This window comes from Falco rusticolus, chromosome 16 (assembly GCF_015220075.1).
Source record: "Falco rusticolus isolate bFalRus1 chromosome 16, bFalRus1.pri, whole genome shotgun sequence".
Taxonomy (NCBI): Eukaryota; Metazoa; Chordata; class Aves; order Falconiformes; family Falconidae; genus Falco; species Falco rusticolus.
In genome coordinates, this window is record NC_051202.1 from 718,147 (window position 1) to 734,917 (window position 16,771).

General features: G+C 43.5%; 1 protein-coding gene across 2 annotated transcripts in view; it reads right to left on the reverse strand.

The window, feature by feature from the left end:
- Nucleotides 1-7,958: 7,958 nt before the first annotated feature.
- The window catches only part of ARHGEF12 (Rho guanine nucleotide exchange factor 12), an 80,198-nt gene continuing 71,385 nt past the window's right edge, over nucleotides 7,959-16,771 (reverse strand). Inside the window, exons 38-41 of one of the 2 annotated variants that reach the window (XM_037409848.1) lie at nucleotides 15,781-16,266; nucleotides 13,849-14,162; nucleotides 12,994-13,066; nucleotides 7,959-12,363 (exon numbers count right to left, since the gene is read on the reverse strand). In XM_037409848.1, coding sequence (XP_037265745.1) covers nucleotides 12,353-12,363; nucleotides 12,994-13,066; nucleotides 13,849-14,162; nucleotides 15,781-16,266 — 884 coding nt within the window. In that variant the 3' untranslated portion in view covers nucleotides 7,959-12,352. The remainder of the gene's footprint in view (nucleotides 12,364-12,993; nucleotides 13,067-13,848; nucleotides 14,163-15,780; nucleotides 16,267-16,771) is intronic. The other variant, XM_037409849.1, reaches the window with a different exon arrangement.

The window sequence follows — 16,771 nt, forward strand, 5'->3', positions numbered from 1 at the left end:
GCTCTGATCTCAAATTGACGTTAAGTCGAGTCGTGAATCATTTAAACAACTGCTACATTTATCTTCATAGGTGGCTGCATTTCAGTACAAGAGTAAGTAACAGTACCACTGTAAAAAAAAACCACAAAAAAACCAAAAAAAACCAAGCAAAAAAAAAAAAAAAAATCAGTCAAATGCATGAAGTACTGAGAGATTTCCGGAGATAAAAGACTTTGCAAAAGGCAAGATTTCTCATTTGATTGAAAAATAAAAAAAATAAATCTATTCTATATGTGCCAGATTTTTTCTTCAAGGTTCATAACAACTTCCTATTGGTAATAGAACATGTCCAAATTAGACAATCTTCTAGATAAGAACAGCTTCGAAGGAACTGGTTAAGCGGAGTAAGTATCTTGTGGTAGTTACATAAAAAAAGCACATCTCATTATATATATATATTTAGATGGCTCAAAGAAGTTAGTAGGATGATTTAGATAAATAAGGAACATTTTGTGGAACAGTTTGCTTTCTTTTTTATGCAAAAGAAAACGCGAGTGAATTTAAAAGAGCTAAAGTCAGAAATGGCATCTGTGATCCTGATGCAAAATCCGGGGGGATACTAGTAGACCCATCTGAAGAGGCTGCTGCACACCCTGTGTTGTATAATACAGACACACACACCCCGCAAGGCACACAAAGGTCCAAAGCTTTTCGCTGGGTGAGGGACGGTCCCCTGCCGGATCGTGCACAGCACCAAGCAGGTGTGACGTGGTTGCAGGATCCAGGCTCCGCGAGATAAGAAACGTGGTGGCCACCGCTGGCATCCGCCGGTTCACTGCGCTGCAGCCAGGGACACAGGTCTCCCAGGCGCTCTGGGGGGGTGACTTGCTGTACAGGCCTGTTGCCCAGGGATGCGGGAGCCCTGGGGCCAAGCGGGAGTTACTGACCGTTGGATGGCCACAGCCACAGCGACCGTTTCTGCTCGGGCCATGGTGACGCACCCCTGTTCACCAGAACGCCTGGTCAGGCTCCATCAACAGCCAGGCGCTCAGCTCCTTTCTAGGCCATATCTTACCTGTTAACAGCCTCCATCCTCACACTCCCACTCATCCCCAATTCTGAAAGCAACCCCTTCCTTTAACTGCCATTTAATCTCATAAATATGTGTGTGTGTATATATATATATATGTATGTAGTTAGGGCCCAACGCTTCCAGAGAGATTGATTACGTACCCTCCTCAGGTGCTGAGCACAAGGTGAGACAACCCTGGGAGATCACAGCACGTAAATAAGGTTTAAAGAAGCACATGTGGTGCCCTGCCATCTTCAAGAAGGGAGACAGGCGGCTGGAGCAACGACACCGTTTCAGTAAGGTCAGGCTTGCGGAGCAAACCTCAGAACGAAACCCAGACCACCTTTATCCACAGCCTTGGGCTTTCGCAAGGAGATCTGTCCTCCCCAGACAATAATAAATATCACACTGATTATTTGCAAAGTGTTTATCTTCACTTGCATCTTAGTTTTCCTTGCTTTTTGGTGTTCTCTTCCTTGTAATTACTGCCATCAAAGGATGTTTTCTCCTGTATGTATTCTATTCACGCACCTAAGAAAAATAAAAGCAGTAATTTAAAAAGCAAAGCAAAACAAAAAAAAACCCCACAAAAAACACCTCTCTTTGAAATGCAGTGAAAGCAAAAGATTAAGAGACTTTCAGGTGAGAAATAATTAGGAAAGGGAGTAACGAAGAATGAAACTGACTTCAGAGATCCCATCAGCAGGTCAGTCCAAGGTGCAGGAACGCAGCGCGGAGAGGAGGAGATGCCGGTTTAGCTGCTCCAGGCTCTGGCATCGACTGGCACAACCTCCGAAGCCCAGAGAGCCGCAGCACCTTCCCCATCTGCGCCGTCGGTTCAGGGAACTCCAACCCTGGAGTCTCTGCTCTCGCCGTGGCTCCTTCTGGCGCCCTTAAATCTCCACCGATTTATAAAACCTCCGGTCTTCAGGGAAGGAGCGTTCGGGGGTGTGGAGCCACCTTTTCTCTTGGCAGTTTCTGAAGGAGCTGTTGGTGCCCCGGACCCGCTTGCCTCAGGGGTGGCAGGTCCATGCACCAAGCTGCCTCGAGCCAGCGAATGTTGTCCCAAGTTGGCCTCCAAGCATCCCATTCCAGTATTTCTCATGGGCACAGTGCTCGGCTTTTTCCAGCTTTAATACTTCTTGAAGAGTTAAAGTAAAGCAGGTAAGACCAAGGCTCAGGCCTGGGATGGTGTCTATCAGCATGGTCACCTGAACAGAAAGGTTTAGATCTGCTGAGAATCCAGCCCCCAGGTCTCCTAAGCAGATTCCAAGTACAGAGCAGATCCCAGAGGAGCAGCTGAAGCAAGGCAGCCACCCCAGCACACGCTTCTGGTGCAGACGTTGGCACAGGAACATGTGCCATCGGAGGGTGGCATTCACTGCAAAGGAAGAGAAGCCAAGAGCGGAGCCTTTCCCTGCTCCTTTGCCACCGGCTGAGCTACCACCAGCTCTCCCACGTGTAAGACTAACAGGAGATGCCCACCATCCCTGCCACGCCACGTGCGCTGCAGCTGCCACCTGCAACAGCAGCAGCAGCAGCATGGAAGAAATACTTTGTGATGGGTTCTTTTTTTGTTTTGAAGGTGGACTGATGGTGTCCTACCTCACATAAGCATTTTCTTTTTGCCAACTCCAGTCTAGAAGCAGAGCCCATCTTATGGAGAGAGACAGATGAGCAATAGCTCAGCAGTGACAGGGGTAGTTTTATTATAGCAGAATAAAGACATTGCAGAGGAAAAAAAAAAAAAAAAAAAAAAGAGTTCAATATAAGATACAATTGAGGCTATTTGACTTCTGCTGCATGCATTCACTAAAATGATGATGATGAATGGGTCAGAAGAGCTTTCAAAACATTGAGAACATGTTTCTTCCAGGACAGAAATTATTAAAAAAAAAAAGCTAAAAAGAGTCAGTATTTGGAGGTGAAATGCTACGTAAAGGGCATGCACAGCAGAACACAGAACAGGCAGTTCTATAATCAAGTTCTTGTGTTGAATATAAACAAACACCAGAACTGCTGGAGAAAAGCGAGAGCATCTCTTCTGCTCAGTGCTGTCTAATTAGACTTCAGAGGTTTAAAAGAAGATGGTACAAGAAGGAGCAGAAACCTCCAGCAGGATTTCAAAATGCAATGAAGACCCACAGAGAAGGGTTTAATCTCCCTCTCATCACAAAGGTCAAAGGGAAACAGATGGAGTTATATCAAACACGACTTTATAGAACTAAAGAGGAAGCATTCTTTCAAACTGGAACCAACCGGAGGCAAACACAAAGCTCTCTCCTTTCCATGCTAATTCAGAACTGAGATGTTGTTTTAGCACCAGAAGTGGGACCTGAATTGAAGCTTCAAGAGACAGGAGGAAGGAAGATGTGCTCATTAATATCCTAGTATAACAATAACCTCAGATAATATGAATTATTGCAAAACCCCCAGAGAGCTGATAGAAATGTAGATTTACTCTCCCATCCATGGAGCTCCACTTAATACAGTTTATTCAGCAGCACTAAGTAAATATCAACAAGAAGGTTAAAATATTGATCAGGGAAAATACTTCACGCTGAATAAGCCGCAGACATCTGGAAACAAACAAACTGGTACAAGAAAGTGGCAGAGATATTTTGGGCATTTTATTCTGCCAAAAGCCCGACTGATGATTTGCAGCTGTAAACTCCCATCTGGCAAGGAAGGGGAGAAATAGATGCTCCCTGACTGAAGGAGGAAGCCCTGTGGGGTTTTTTTTGGTTTGGTTTTTTTTTGTTTGTTTGTTTTGTTTGCAATATGGAGAGATGCAGGAGGGATCTGCACAGTCATCTCAAGCAAGGAACACACTTCTCCCAGAAATATTTTCCAAGAAGTGATCAAATTAGTTAATGGGGCTGGAAACCAATTTGCAACACTTCCAGCTCCACAGTCTCTCACACAGCAGCCGCCGTATTTTCCTGCTTTGTTCCATCTCACACCGTCTGGGCCGCGCTGCTCCAACATTTCCAGCGTGGAACTGAAGGTTCTAACAAAACTTCTGGCTACCTAAGCCTCCCCCTCAGAAGCTACCCTGGCCCTCCTTTTTAAAGAGCAGGTGTCTACAAAGTTTTGAAGATTTTTTTAAGCCAACATCTCAAAACAGACATATGCTAAGTATCAGTCCCATGCTGTGGCACGACACTCGTGTCTTTACTGCCAGCATGTTGGATCACTCTTAAAGCAAATACATCCAAGCTTTCATTTTGTGTCAGCTGTGCCCTGCCCGAGTCCATTTCTCTGGCAATATATTCACCCTCAAGATAATCTGACCAACTGGCAAAGCATACGTGCTAAGGACAGGACAATTTCCATTTTACACCAACCTTCACAACTATTTTGGGAGAAGAAAAACAATAATCTAAAATGCAGTGAGTAGCTGATAAAAAGAAAAGGTACTTTGTAGACATTCTTCAGCAAATACCAAGGCCACCCTTGCCAAAAGATGTTTCCTGAAACAACACAATAAAGAGTCATCTTTTACCATTTGGGGTGGTGGGTGGACAGAACTGTCACCCTAAAGACCCTGGGATCACTGGGTGTGCAAGCAACAGTGGCAAATCCCTCTAGGTGAATACCCCCAGGCCCAGGTAAAGCTGGGAAAGACACTTCACAAGAAAGGCCGGGAGGTGAACGGCACAGGAGACACGTTACAAAGTCAGCACTCCTCCATCTCAGGATCCCAACACATGCTGCAACTCTACCTAAACTCCAAGCTTTCTGGCCCAGAAATTGGTCTTGAAAAGTCTGTAGCATAGTGAGGACCTTAGTCCGAGCTAGAACCGTCAGGCATTCCCACAGAAGATGTATTCATGGACAACTGCTACCAAACACGCTGTTTCTGGGAGCTATGCTGCACGACCACAATACTTTAAATAACAAAACCCAGAAATTACACAAACCCACCCGAAGTAAGACTCTCTGAATCCTCTCCTGTGTCTTCCTTCCCTATCTACGGCAGGCAGCAAAGAGATTAATTCCATGATCACTTATGTGAAAGAGCCCTGAACGATGCAGCATGGTTCTCCCCCATCCCTAGCTGGGATTCAATGGAATAGGCTGCAGGAGAAGACACAAAGCTCAGCTTTTTCTGAGCTGTTTATTTAGAATCATTTATTTACAGCAGCACAGTAAAGGGAATATGTAAAATAAAATTTAAATAGGCAAAACACAAACAGCATCATTAGGAAAGCATAATAGAGCTCAGATTACCAATTATAATAAAGTAATCTCTCAAAGAGCTTCATACACATACTGCAGAAGGGGAATAAAAAAAAGATAATAAAAAGAAGAGGGGACACAACTTTCAGAAATATACCTGATTTAGTTCATGTTCTGTTTTGGTGCTTGTTTTTTATTCATTTATTTTTATCATCTTGTTGATCAGAAATGTGACTGCATCACTTTTCAGGGAAGTCAAAAGCTAAAGACAGGAATATCGCTAAATGACAGGTATTCCGGTAAAGCACCCTCTGCAGATAACACCACAAAACAGAGGCCTTGGCACGGAACTCTTAGCACAGATGTTCCCTATTAAAAATTTTGCAAGTTCCCTCAACAGCACGTTTCAGTTTCATTTCTCTTTCAAATTTCTGTTTGATTCTAGTGGAGGGAAAAATATCCAGCAAAAGAATGGAAATGAAAAGTCTCAAGTGCTCCCATGCACTGATACGCAGACCAGTATAATACAGCTCCCCTTACGTGACTGTCCCCAAAGGCACACTATCCCACACCGTGTGAAGGGGAGGCATGAGCTGCCAAGCACAAGGGTGAAGTTTCATCTTCCAGAAACTCTAACTTGGTAAAACAGAGCAGCCTACAGAGGAAAAACAAGTGTCCTGTTCTGCCGCACACATCACCTCACACATACGCACCATCTTTGGGAACACTCCAGAGAAGGCAGGCTCAAAAGGAACTTGCTGGAAGAAACCAAACTTATTCAAAAGGTATAAAGTTTAAACCCAAAAGACATATATAAGGGAAAAAGAGTCACTTCACAGAACACAAGCAAACTATCATTTAAGCCAATGGACTCTGGCTAACATTTGATATAAAGCTGCAGCCTTTTGGTTGAAGAGCAAATGCTTGCAGTTAGGCATCAGGGGAAAAATTAGTCCAGCAAGATTTAAACAATAAAAAATTGCAAAGAGACTAAAGCTGTAGTATCATGTTGAAAGGCTACATACCAACAGTTCCTAACAGTCAAAACTGATTCCATTTTAAAAATACGAATAAGCTTCTAAGTTAATAAAATCAACTTACTTCATTTCGTTGGACCATGGTTCTGGTTGGATTTATAACTACAATGCTAGAAACTTAAAAGCAGCCCCTACAGCAGGTGAAGTGCTGGAGCACAGCAACACAAAACCGACTTGAAATAGAAAGCGAAACTCACTGCTCAGATTTGTCAAACGTGATCAGATGAGCCAAAGCATGAATGGTGACAGCTACGCTGGACTTTTTAAAGTGTTCATTAAACTGCTGTTAGTGATACAGAGTGAAGTATCAGCAAACAAAAAGCATTCCAGTGAATGCGATAGCGGGTGTTGCACCCAAGTAGGAAAATCACTCTGAAGGGCAAAACTCCACTTCAAATCACAGCCAGCAATCGCAGAAACAAACAGGACAGCCACAGCTGCACCACAAGCTGTGTGAAACACAACCAATGCATCACTTACCGTGGGGAGCGTTCTGAGCTATCCTCTGCTTAGATCCAGTCGCAGATTTGTTTGTTTTCTCATTGTTGATGTTTTGTGCCAATTCCTCCTTACTGGTCAACACCACAGGGAAGACATAGGGACGTTCTTCCCTGTACAACGCAGACTGCATTCGGCAAGGCACCCGACAGCACCATCCTGTGAAAGGCAGCTCCCAAACAAGCACCCTTCTGCTCTTATTTCGTGAGCTTTCTTTTGCCCTGGTTTACCAGGATACTCATTACATTATATGGCATATACAGATACCCCTGCTTGATTACAGCCTTCACACAGGACTGCTGTTGACACCAACACAGAGAAGCAAAGAAGTACAAGTCCAGGATGTGAGAGGAGCATAAACATTGATTACTTACCGATCCGGAACTTCAGTTCTTTCAGGAAGGCTCATTTGATTTCAGAATAAGACTAGCTACTCACTGACCCGCTCCGAACAGCAGGAATTTGGTCAAGGTACTGAAGATCTGTGAAGAGTCTGCACCCGGTGCCTTCAGTGTCAGAAGTTTTAAGACTTGAGTAAGATCTCTGGAGATTCAGTACTACTTCTCGCCCCCTGTGTTTTTCTTTTTAAGGACCATCTTGGGCACAGAGCTTCGGAGAAGACACACCAAATGAGATACACTGCTAGAAGCCCCTCTAAGCAGAGGCCACCGAGTCCAAAGCATCAATTTCTTGCACTTTATTCACAAGGTTAGGGTGGGGGTGAGATGCAGGTGGTTGGAGTGAACTCATCAACCAGAACTGAAGTTGCTCACACAGCCCAAACATTCCCACTCAAACTAGAAGGGGACAGGACAGCAGGCGGGGAAACAGCCAGTGCCTGGAAATACAGGACCTTTCTACCTCGACCAAACGAGAACAGCAGCGTTTTCGCTCCCTTTGCCCACCAGCTGGGCACAGGCAGTGTCCCCAGGAGAGCATCCCCTCTGCTGCTGGCAGGAGGCTCTCACTCCCTCCTCAAGGAACAGCAGCTGCTCAACAAGAATTGTGTTAACTGGGAGAACTGGGGGTCCCCACACTTGCATCAGCAACAACAGATTCTGAAAGGTCACTTGTACCAAGTGAAAGCTTCCTTTGCCAATCAAGACAGTTTGTCCTGCCAAAATTCGAGGCAATTAAAACAAAAAAAACCTCCAAAAAAACAAACAAAAAATCCAGCAGACAAAACTTACTTCCTTTAAGCTTATTTAATGATACTTGAAACGCTTAAATTTTCTATTTCCCAGATCCTGAAAACAGATATTTTTTTTAAGTGACCAATATTTAATTCCAGAAACATACAACCTTATCAGCTAAGTCATAAAAGAGCTATTTTACAAACATACATCTGGATAATTAGAACAATAAAGTCTTTTTAGACATTCAAACATGATCAGTAAAAATACAGGATTATTAATAAAGATTTTTGTGTATTTTTTAAAGAATACTTCCAGATTTTTTTCTTCTCTTTAAAGTAAATCTCTGTTAAGAGTACATGATTGTATGTTGTACAAAGAAAATAAAAATATTCTAGTATGAAGAGAGCTCCACAAGACTTAATTCAAAATAAAACAGCAGTGTTTTGGCTGCAGTATCCCTTTTGCAGTACATCTGCTTGTCAGTTGGCACCTGAGGGGGAGGGAATTCAGGGATTTCTTTGGGGAACACAGGGAGAAAACAATGCCAGATACCATCAAGCACTGAGATTAAAATTGAGGGTCACCTGCTGAAGCGTCAGACCCGTCTTCTAATAACAGGGACAGTACCTGTAAATCAGAGTATCTACGTTTTATGAAAACACTGGAAATAGGCATAGTGCTGTCTGAAAGCTGACCAGCCATCTAGACTTCTTAGCTCTTGAGGTTTACATTCCTCATCCTTCTTTCTGATCCCACCTACAGGACACATTAAAGGAATTTCCCCTCCCTACAGAGAAGGCATGTTCATTAAAGAAACCAGAGTGATCAAACACGTTTGCTCTTCCACCCTTCTACAGGAGAAGGAAATTGCCCATTCCAGAAAATACCCATCGGACCTTTTTGCTTGTCCATGAACTACATCCCGTAACAGCAGAAAACACTTCTCAGAAGGATATGCAAGAATGGCTGCTATACTTTGTCTTTGTTCCCAAGATGAGAAACCCTTGCTCATCTTTTATTTGGGGAAGGAAAAAAACCCAAAACATTGGGAAGGCCTGGGGCAAAAAACCCCAGAGAACACTGTCCTGCTCTGCTATCCAGTTTCAGTAAGGGAATGTACAATCAACCATCCACCAACGAGGGGCAAATTAAAATGCTCCCTTACACTGCAAACTGGAATTTTAAAAAGGGTAATCTTATGGCTTAAAGGGGGAGAAAAAAAAAAAAAGTGTGAGAATCCTGCATAGTGCATTTGAGTTCCAGCTCCTTCCACACAGCAAGACATGGCCTGATGTCTGCTATACAGTAGATGTGCTAGAGAGGAAAAAGGACTGCCCATTATTTCAGATTACTGCTCTCAGAAGATAATGGATCCCTGACCCCACCATCATTTTTCTAGAGAAGTAATGCCCTATTTGTGAGGACGATCAATGTAGCATAAGAAGGCCAGCTGAAACGAAAAAAATAAACAGGACAGAGCACAGCGTGTCATTTATATTGCCCATAAAACTGGGTTCAAATGGGTTGGTCTTCTCTAACACTCCTTAAAGCTCTCTGCAATCTCCTGCTCTGCAGACTGTCCATTTCATCTAGCACAAAGGCCTCTCTGTCATCCTTGTGAGCCTGGCACAAAGTGTGGATGTTTCCCCTTGTACATCTTGAGAGCTGACAGGGACAAAACTGCACCTGGCCTCCCAGTCGATTATGTCCAAGGTAGTATTAGGGGATGGTGGGGAAAATTCCACTCCAGCATCTCTGGAGGCAATAACGTAAGGATGACATGGCAGCATAAATACTCTGCACTCCCAGCTTTTTCACTGCTACTACACCTATGAGAGATGAAACAATATAGTGGCAGATGATGCTACAAAATGCTTATGCAAAGGTGAAAACCTCAGAAGCAGCAAGGGCAGATTGCTCCCCCGTGGCACATCCGAACAGCTACATCTCATGCAATATGTTGCTCACCATGAACCTTGAAATTCATGCAAGTTGGAGAAAACCCGAGAACCAAGGATTTTACCTTCAGTCACAAGGGAAGTATTAAGCAACCAGGGCTTCACAGGTCCCGCCTTTCCTGGTCTTCCAGCGCACTCTTGGAAAGCCAGACTAAGCTCTCTAATAGTTCCGTGGTAATTTTCAACCAACCATGGAAGCCTGTTGGAAAGCTTTTAGACAGCTAAGGTCATAGTAACTGCTCCTGCTTCTGGAGTGTAGACCCAGGCAAGCATCATGCCAGCCGATGAAGGGGAGCTGGGAGGGAGAAAGGGCCTTAAACACTGACGCTGGCTATAGCCCAGTTCTCTTTCTGGCAGGATCAAGTACAAGACACCACATCAGCATGAGGCAGCATTCTAGTTTCAGGGTTTATCAGGGGAAGCCTACAAGTTTATAACCAAAGGAACCATATGGCTGAAGGTGAGGAGGGGAGATCCCACCCACGTAAGAATGGAAGTGCTCAGCTAATACTGCCAGGACACTCATACAGGTGCAACAGGACAGGCCTTGGTGGGTGCTAGGAAAGAGGAAGCTCCTGCCAGCCTGGAAGAGAACGTGGCTTGTGTTGGCAGTGTAATGCTCCGCTGGTGAAAAATGACACTTTGTGCAATTGGCTTTTAAAACAAGAGAAACTCCTCCCTACTCTGTGAGGGTTCATGGCTCCAACTTCCACACCAGGCCCAAGATCATCTCTGCTGAAACTCTGTCAGTCTTTACAAGAACTTATTCCTTGCATATCTCTAATGGGAAGAACAATAACTGGTTTTTTCCTACATAAGTAGACAAAGGACAGATCTGATTTCTTGCCAGTAGCTAAAGAGAAAACATTTGCTTTAAAGGAGCAAGGAGCATGATCTTTATGCTGACCAAAGACAGAGTCTCAGCATTTCATGATGCAAACAATGCTATAGCAGTTCTGACATGTTAATGCAATTTACAGGTCTGGCATGCTGATCGGTTTGGGTTCGTTAACTAGTTTAAGACTTGGGAAGAGGGTGCAAAAGAGACTGCCCTACACACTTCCCACTAGCAGTCCTGTTCATGGTGGCTGTGATAGTGGGGACAGCTTCAACCACCTATGCCAAGCAGGAACTGCCTGCCCTAGGACCAACTTCAGAGCAGAGGTGCAGCCGGCTTAGGCTGTCCCACATTAGCTTTGCTGGCAGCCTGATATTCACCATCTTGTTCCCAGACTGGAAGGAATTCCAACAACAAACCCCATTACAACAGGCCTAACGAAGTACTAGAGAGCTGTTTCAGCCTACTTTGTTTTGCACATCTCTGTTTCAGTAAGAACACATTGGCACAAACCAGGGGTTTGTTTTTTATATATATATATATTATATATATATAAAAACTAAAACCAAACCCAAAAACGAACCGAAGCCCACCCCCCAGAAAAACCTCCAAACCCACCCCAAGCCCTCAGCAAGACATACTTTCAGGTACTAAAACTTACTGGCCCTATAATCAGCAGTACCTGTGGCTAACTCAAATGGCAGCCCTTATTCATTCAGTAGTGGATCAGGGGCAGATCTGCCCCACATCTTTGAAACACTTCTGGGTTTGCATTTTTTCTTTTTGATCCAGAGAAGAGTTACGAAAGTGCTGCAGGTCCAAGTATTTTTATCACTTTACAAAAGGAGACAATGATCAAAGCCAACAAAGTCAAGAAAAAAATTAAACCTACCTTTCTCCTCTCCCACCCTAATCTTGCATGTCAACGAAGGAGACCCCTAATGGGAGAGGGGAAAAAGAAAATTTGCCCATCTCAAGTGCCTGGCTATTTAGTGCATGGAAAATTCTTGTTACACATATGGTGACATGAGCAGTTCCCATGCAATTGTTGAATACAGATAGCTCCAGCCAGAAGTCATCCTAACACCTTCGTAATTAGCTCTTCGCATGGCAGTTTGATTGCCAGCAGGGAGTGCAGAGTCCAGTCCAGTGAAGTAAAGATACACTTGCACATAGGCACACCCTCTCCCCTCAGACCTGACCTTTGGTTCAGGAGCAGTGGCAGGCTGGGTGTACTATATGCAGAGGGCTAGAACTGTCACTACCCAATTAAAATAGAACAAAAAAAGGCAGATTAAAAAATTAAAATGTGCTTTTGATACACGGAATGAAGTCAAATAAATACATTGATTTTTTTTTAATGTCTAAATACATTTTTATATCCTACACCCAAAGCTCTGTACATTTGGTTTGGTTTTTCTGTTCTGAAAAATGAATTTCTGGTAGCAAGGAAAGGAGCAGAATAGAATAGGCTCCCTCACTGACAAGATAGTGCAGATGCCCCACAGGAAAAGCACCCCATTCCCACTTTGCTAAAGTATGGTTCACATGTGGATGGTCCAAACCCTCTTGTCTCAAAGTCCACAAGGAAGACAGCGGGTACTGTATCCTGATACTCTTCATCCAATCTTCAGTCACTCCTGAAAACATGACTAGCTTTTGTCTGAAGGAAGAAGAAAAAAAAAAAAAGAAGAAAAACAAAAAAAAGGATGGTGAGAGAAAGGGAGCGCAATGAGAGAAGAATGGCTAACATTTCTAAACACTAGTATTAGCAGTGAAAGCGCGTTATATGAGAAACAGCGCAGCCATTTAACCTTGACGACCTTTGTTAGTTAATTCCAGCAAATTACATTTCTAGGATGCTCAAGGCCAATTTAAAGGGACCCACGGCAACCACTTTACACAGCACTAGAGACACTCCAGAGAAAGAGAAGACAGACTGTACTCATTTTACATGCTCAAAAAATCTTCCTTTGGGATTTTACATCAATCTAGCCTTCTCTGACAGAGAAGTTGTACATCCTGAGATGTAGGTCTTTGGCAGGTATGAGTGAGACAGCTTGTGAGCAACCTTTTCAGAGGAAGGAACAAGCTCCTCTGCACACGTGAGTCTCGATGGATACAACTGACCTTTCCCGGAATCAGCATGGTCTCAGCCCTGTGAAAGCTGCTGAAGTAGGTGAAACCTTTTGAGTGCATGTGAGAAACATCAATAATTGACTTTGTGCTCTTTGTTTAATGTCTGAAGCTAATGTGGTATATGCTACCAATTAGAGACAGTCTGGTTGCGTACCTGAGTGCTCTCCTGTGGAGGCTGATCCAGCCAGCCCTTGGCGTCGGAGAATGGTGTAGTCTTCCTCAACCTCCTACAAAACAAAAAACAACCCCAAAACTCAAGTGGCTCTTTAATTACCAAGTGAACAAAGAGGGCCTCAAACAGGAAAAGGGAAGTTTTACTACCAGTGAGTGGACTGAAATCACCCATGTTGCACAGTGACCCACAGTGGATCTCAGCTCCTTTATCGGCACCTTCATCAGGCCTTCCACTTGGATGCAATACTCCACTTTTCAGACTTCAGTTAAATTAAAGGCTGGCTACTGACCTAACATGTCGGTATGACTTGCACACCAAGACGCTATAACACTTCTACAGCAATGGCTGTTGTGTATAAAAAATCTCCAGCACATACAAAACCATCATTTTGAATATAGCAAGTCTGAAAACCTTGTTTACCGGTCTGCTGCAATTTAGCATCTCCATTTGACATCAGCAGCAGTATACAACAGATTTGGTAAGTCATTTTATGTCAGGAATTCCTATTCCTTAGGCCAGTGGCCCCTTCAAAACTCCACTGCTGCAGATTTGCTTCGGTTTTGTCCTATCCCTCAGGAAACTCTCCGAATTCAAATCAAAGCAACATACATACCCGCTAGCTCTAGCAGAACTACTTGCCTCTCGTAACCCACAACTCAATGCAACCAAAACAGCACCAAGTTTCTGCTTCAAAAGGTTCTAGAGGTAAGAGTCAAAGACAAAAAAGCAGGCATGGCTGCCTTCTTCCCCCTCAAAATTATTTTCAAGCTCTTTTCTGAAATGAAATGGGAGGAATATGAAAATCCTGATACTGCAAATAGAAACTTAGCGTACCTTTAACTTTTCAAGGTCATCCTCTATCTTCTGAATATACTGCATCATCTGCACACGTGACTCTATAGAGAAGTGAGGGCTTGCTACAAAAGAGCAGGACTCTTCCACTCCCCCCCAGCGTGAGGCCATCATCTCCTCAGCAAACGGGGAGCTTCCTCCATCCGACTGCGTGTCCCGGGGGGAAAGTGGCTGCTGCTGTGCAGAGTCCAAAGAGGTGCGGCCACCTGCAGTGCACTGGAGAACCAGAGATGATATCTCCTCATCTGTGGAGCTCTCCTGCACTGTTCCATATCCATCAAGGATCAAATAATTTCCTGTTAAGAGAACAGCTTTTTACTAACACCTCCAGCTCAATAATCACCAAGAACCACTGAACTGTAGACAGTTTAAGCAGACTTTAAGGAAGATAAGTGGTGAGAGGCCCAGATCTCTTGAGACATTTCAAAATGGGTAAGAAAAAGCATTTGTGAACACTATACAGAATAGTGATTGTATCAGACCAGACTAGTTTGATTCTGAATTAGGCTTCAGAGATCATGGCTGGTTTGGGGACTGCAGTTTGAGAATTACATGATTAGATGAGCTAAGCACCTACCTTCCTGTTTTCCAAAATCTGTGTTTCCATTATAACATCTGAAAAACGTGCACTTACACTAATGGTACCCGACAGACTGCTAGATTTCTAACCTCCGCTTAACTAGCTATGGTGCTGACGATGGTTTTAGATGGGTTAGCTTTAAAGTTTAGCTTGCTGATGATATGTTAAAAGATAAAGCAATTATAGACAGAAATGCTTTCACAACCTGCACTTAGCAATAGGATTATATTAAATAATTTCTCTACAGTATTAGAGCAAAGCTAGCATGTGGAGTCAGAACTGACTAAAAACAGGTCAATCTAATTTTGATGTGCCTGCACAGTTAAGAAAGTAAACAGCGTAAGAGGTGACAAATAAATTAGATGCTTCAAGTTGTTGGCTCAGTTTTAATAATTTAAAATGTCTCAGTAATTCAGGGAAAGAAAAATTATTTTCAATATGTAGTTGGAAAGCAGCATTCAGGCAGTCAAAAGTCAAAAATTGGCTTGTTCACATTGAGAGAATCCAGTTTTCAAGCAAAAACATTTATGGATGAGAAATTAAGACTAATAGTCATATAGAATCTACCTTCTAGTACCTACATCTACTATAACATACATGTGAGATAAACCTCAACTTGTCTACTAAATTTAGTAGTGTGCCACCATGTCAGCTGATCAAAATCATCACAGGACTTTCCAAACACAAAGCATGCAAAGCCCCATGAAAGTGCTCACAGCTGCTGTCTTAGAGCTAGTTATCTGCTGAGTTAAAAGCTCTATAACCTTGTTGAGGGCTGCAATAGATACACATTGAGATGTTACTCAGGTAACTGCCAAATATACCATATGTAGTAAAAATAATAGAAATAACAAAAATTATCTTTGAAGAACTTCACATTGGGGTAAGGTCGCAGGAGATAATTACAGTGCAAAGCTAAACTCTTCGGTTTTTTACCAAGACAGTACCTACAAAATAGCAGGAGTCATGGGGACTCTGTGTGTACAGACTAGGGAAGTGCTTTCCTTCAGGGAAAATGTTCTCCCTACAGGTCCCAACAGTCAGCTGAGAGATAAAGCAGTCCTGTGGCAACCGCAATCAAGAGCTTGCATTGTGCCCGGTGCCTCCATAATTACAGTCTGTCACAGTGTATTAACCCCACAGTATTTCAGCTTCTCCTTTCATACAAAAGAGGATTCATTAGGTACATGTTTGCAAAGCCCTTTTCAGGGCTAAAATTACTGTCAGGGTCTGAAAGTTAACTTTAAATATCCTATACCATGTAAGAAAAGGGGACATCTCTAATACTGAATCTAGACAGACTATCATTCAATGAGCGAATGAAATATGCTCACCTGAGATCCGTATTTGCACATCCTCTTCCTCCTTCCTTTCCATTAGTTCACTTTCAGATGGATTTTCATCACTGTGAGCTTCTCGAGCATCAAAAAAATGCTCCCCACTTTCATCAGCGGCCACCCCTTCCAGCTCTGCGGCTGAGATCTCCAGATTCATACTCATGCGGTCTATTGCTAAGGTACTACTTGATCTGGGGTCTCTCACGATCAGCTGCATGGCATCCCCTGAAGCTGGTGATTCAGCTGAAGTCCGGAGGCCATAACCAGCTGTGGACTCATTAGTTCCGGTTCTCAGAAGCGTTCTGTCCGTTCCAGGCTGGTGAAATTTGTTATTGTCAGAGTGCTGTAGTCCAGGCTCACTTCTGCTCTCCGTTTGGGCTTCATGAGAAACGGTCCGAAACCTGGGAAAGCGTTGCCGGTCTTCAAGGGTCCCCTTCTCAGAAAAGCCAAGCTGCTGTACCAACAATTGTTTCAGCAAGCCCACTGCAAGTAGAGATAACGTTCACAAGGCTTCTCAGACCATAACCTCCCTAACAACGAATAAGCTAGACCTAAGGCCACCCTTTCATAAAGGTCTCTCTCTCATAGCAGCCAGCCCTCTTATTACTCTTGGTAGGAAAAACCAGGATTAAAATAAGTATGTACGGTCTGAAGCCTTAGTCTACATGTTACCTTACAAGCAACAGCAAACAGATCAGTGCAAGTTCCACCTTGCTTAGGGAACAACCGAGAAATCACCTACTGAAATTATCCAGCAAGTGAGGTGGAGCACTGATGAGTGCCCAGGTTTCACTCATGCCCCCAGATGACCTAAAACTTACGGCTGTAATAGGGGATTCCCACCTGAGAAACAAGCATATTGAGAACATTCCACTCAACTTTGAAATGACAGATCAAAAAAATTGAAGACACATTTCCCCCAAAATTTCATGCAAATTTATTCTTGTTTGAACTTCAACCCACATTCCTTTGGTTCCCAAATTATCCC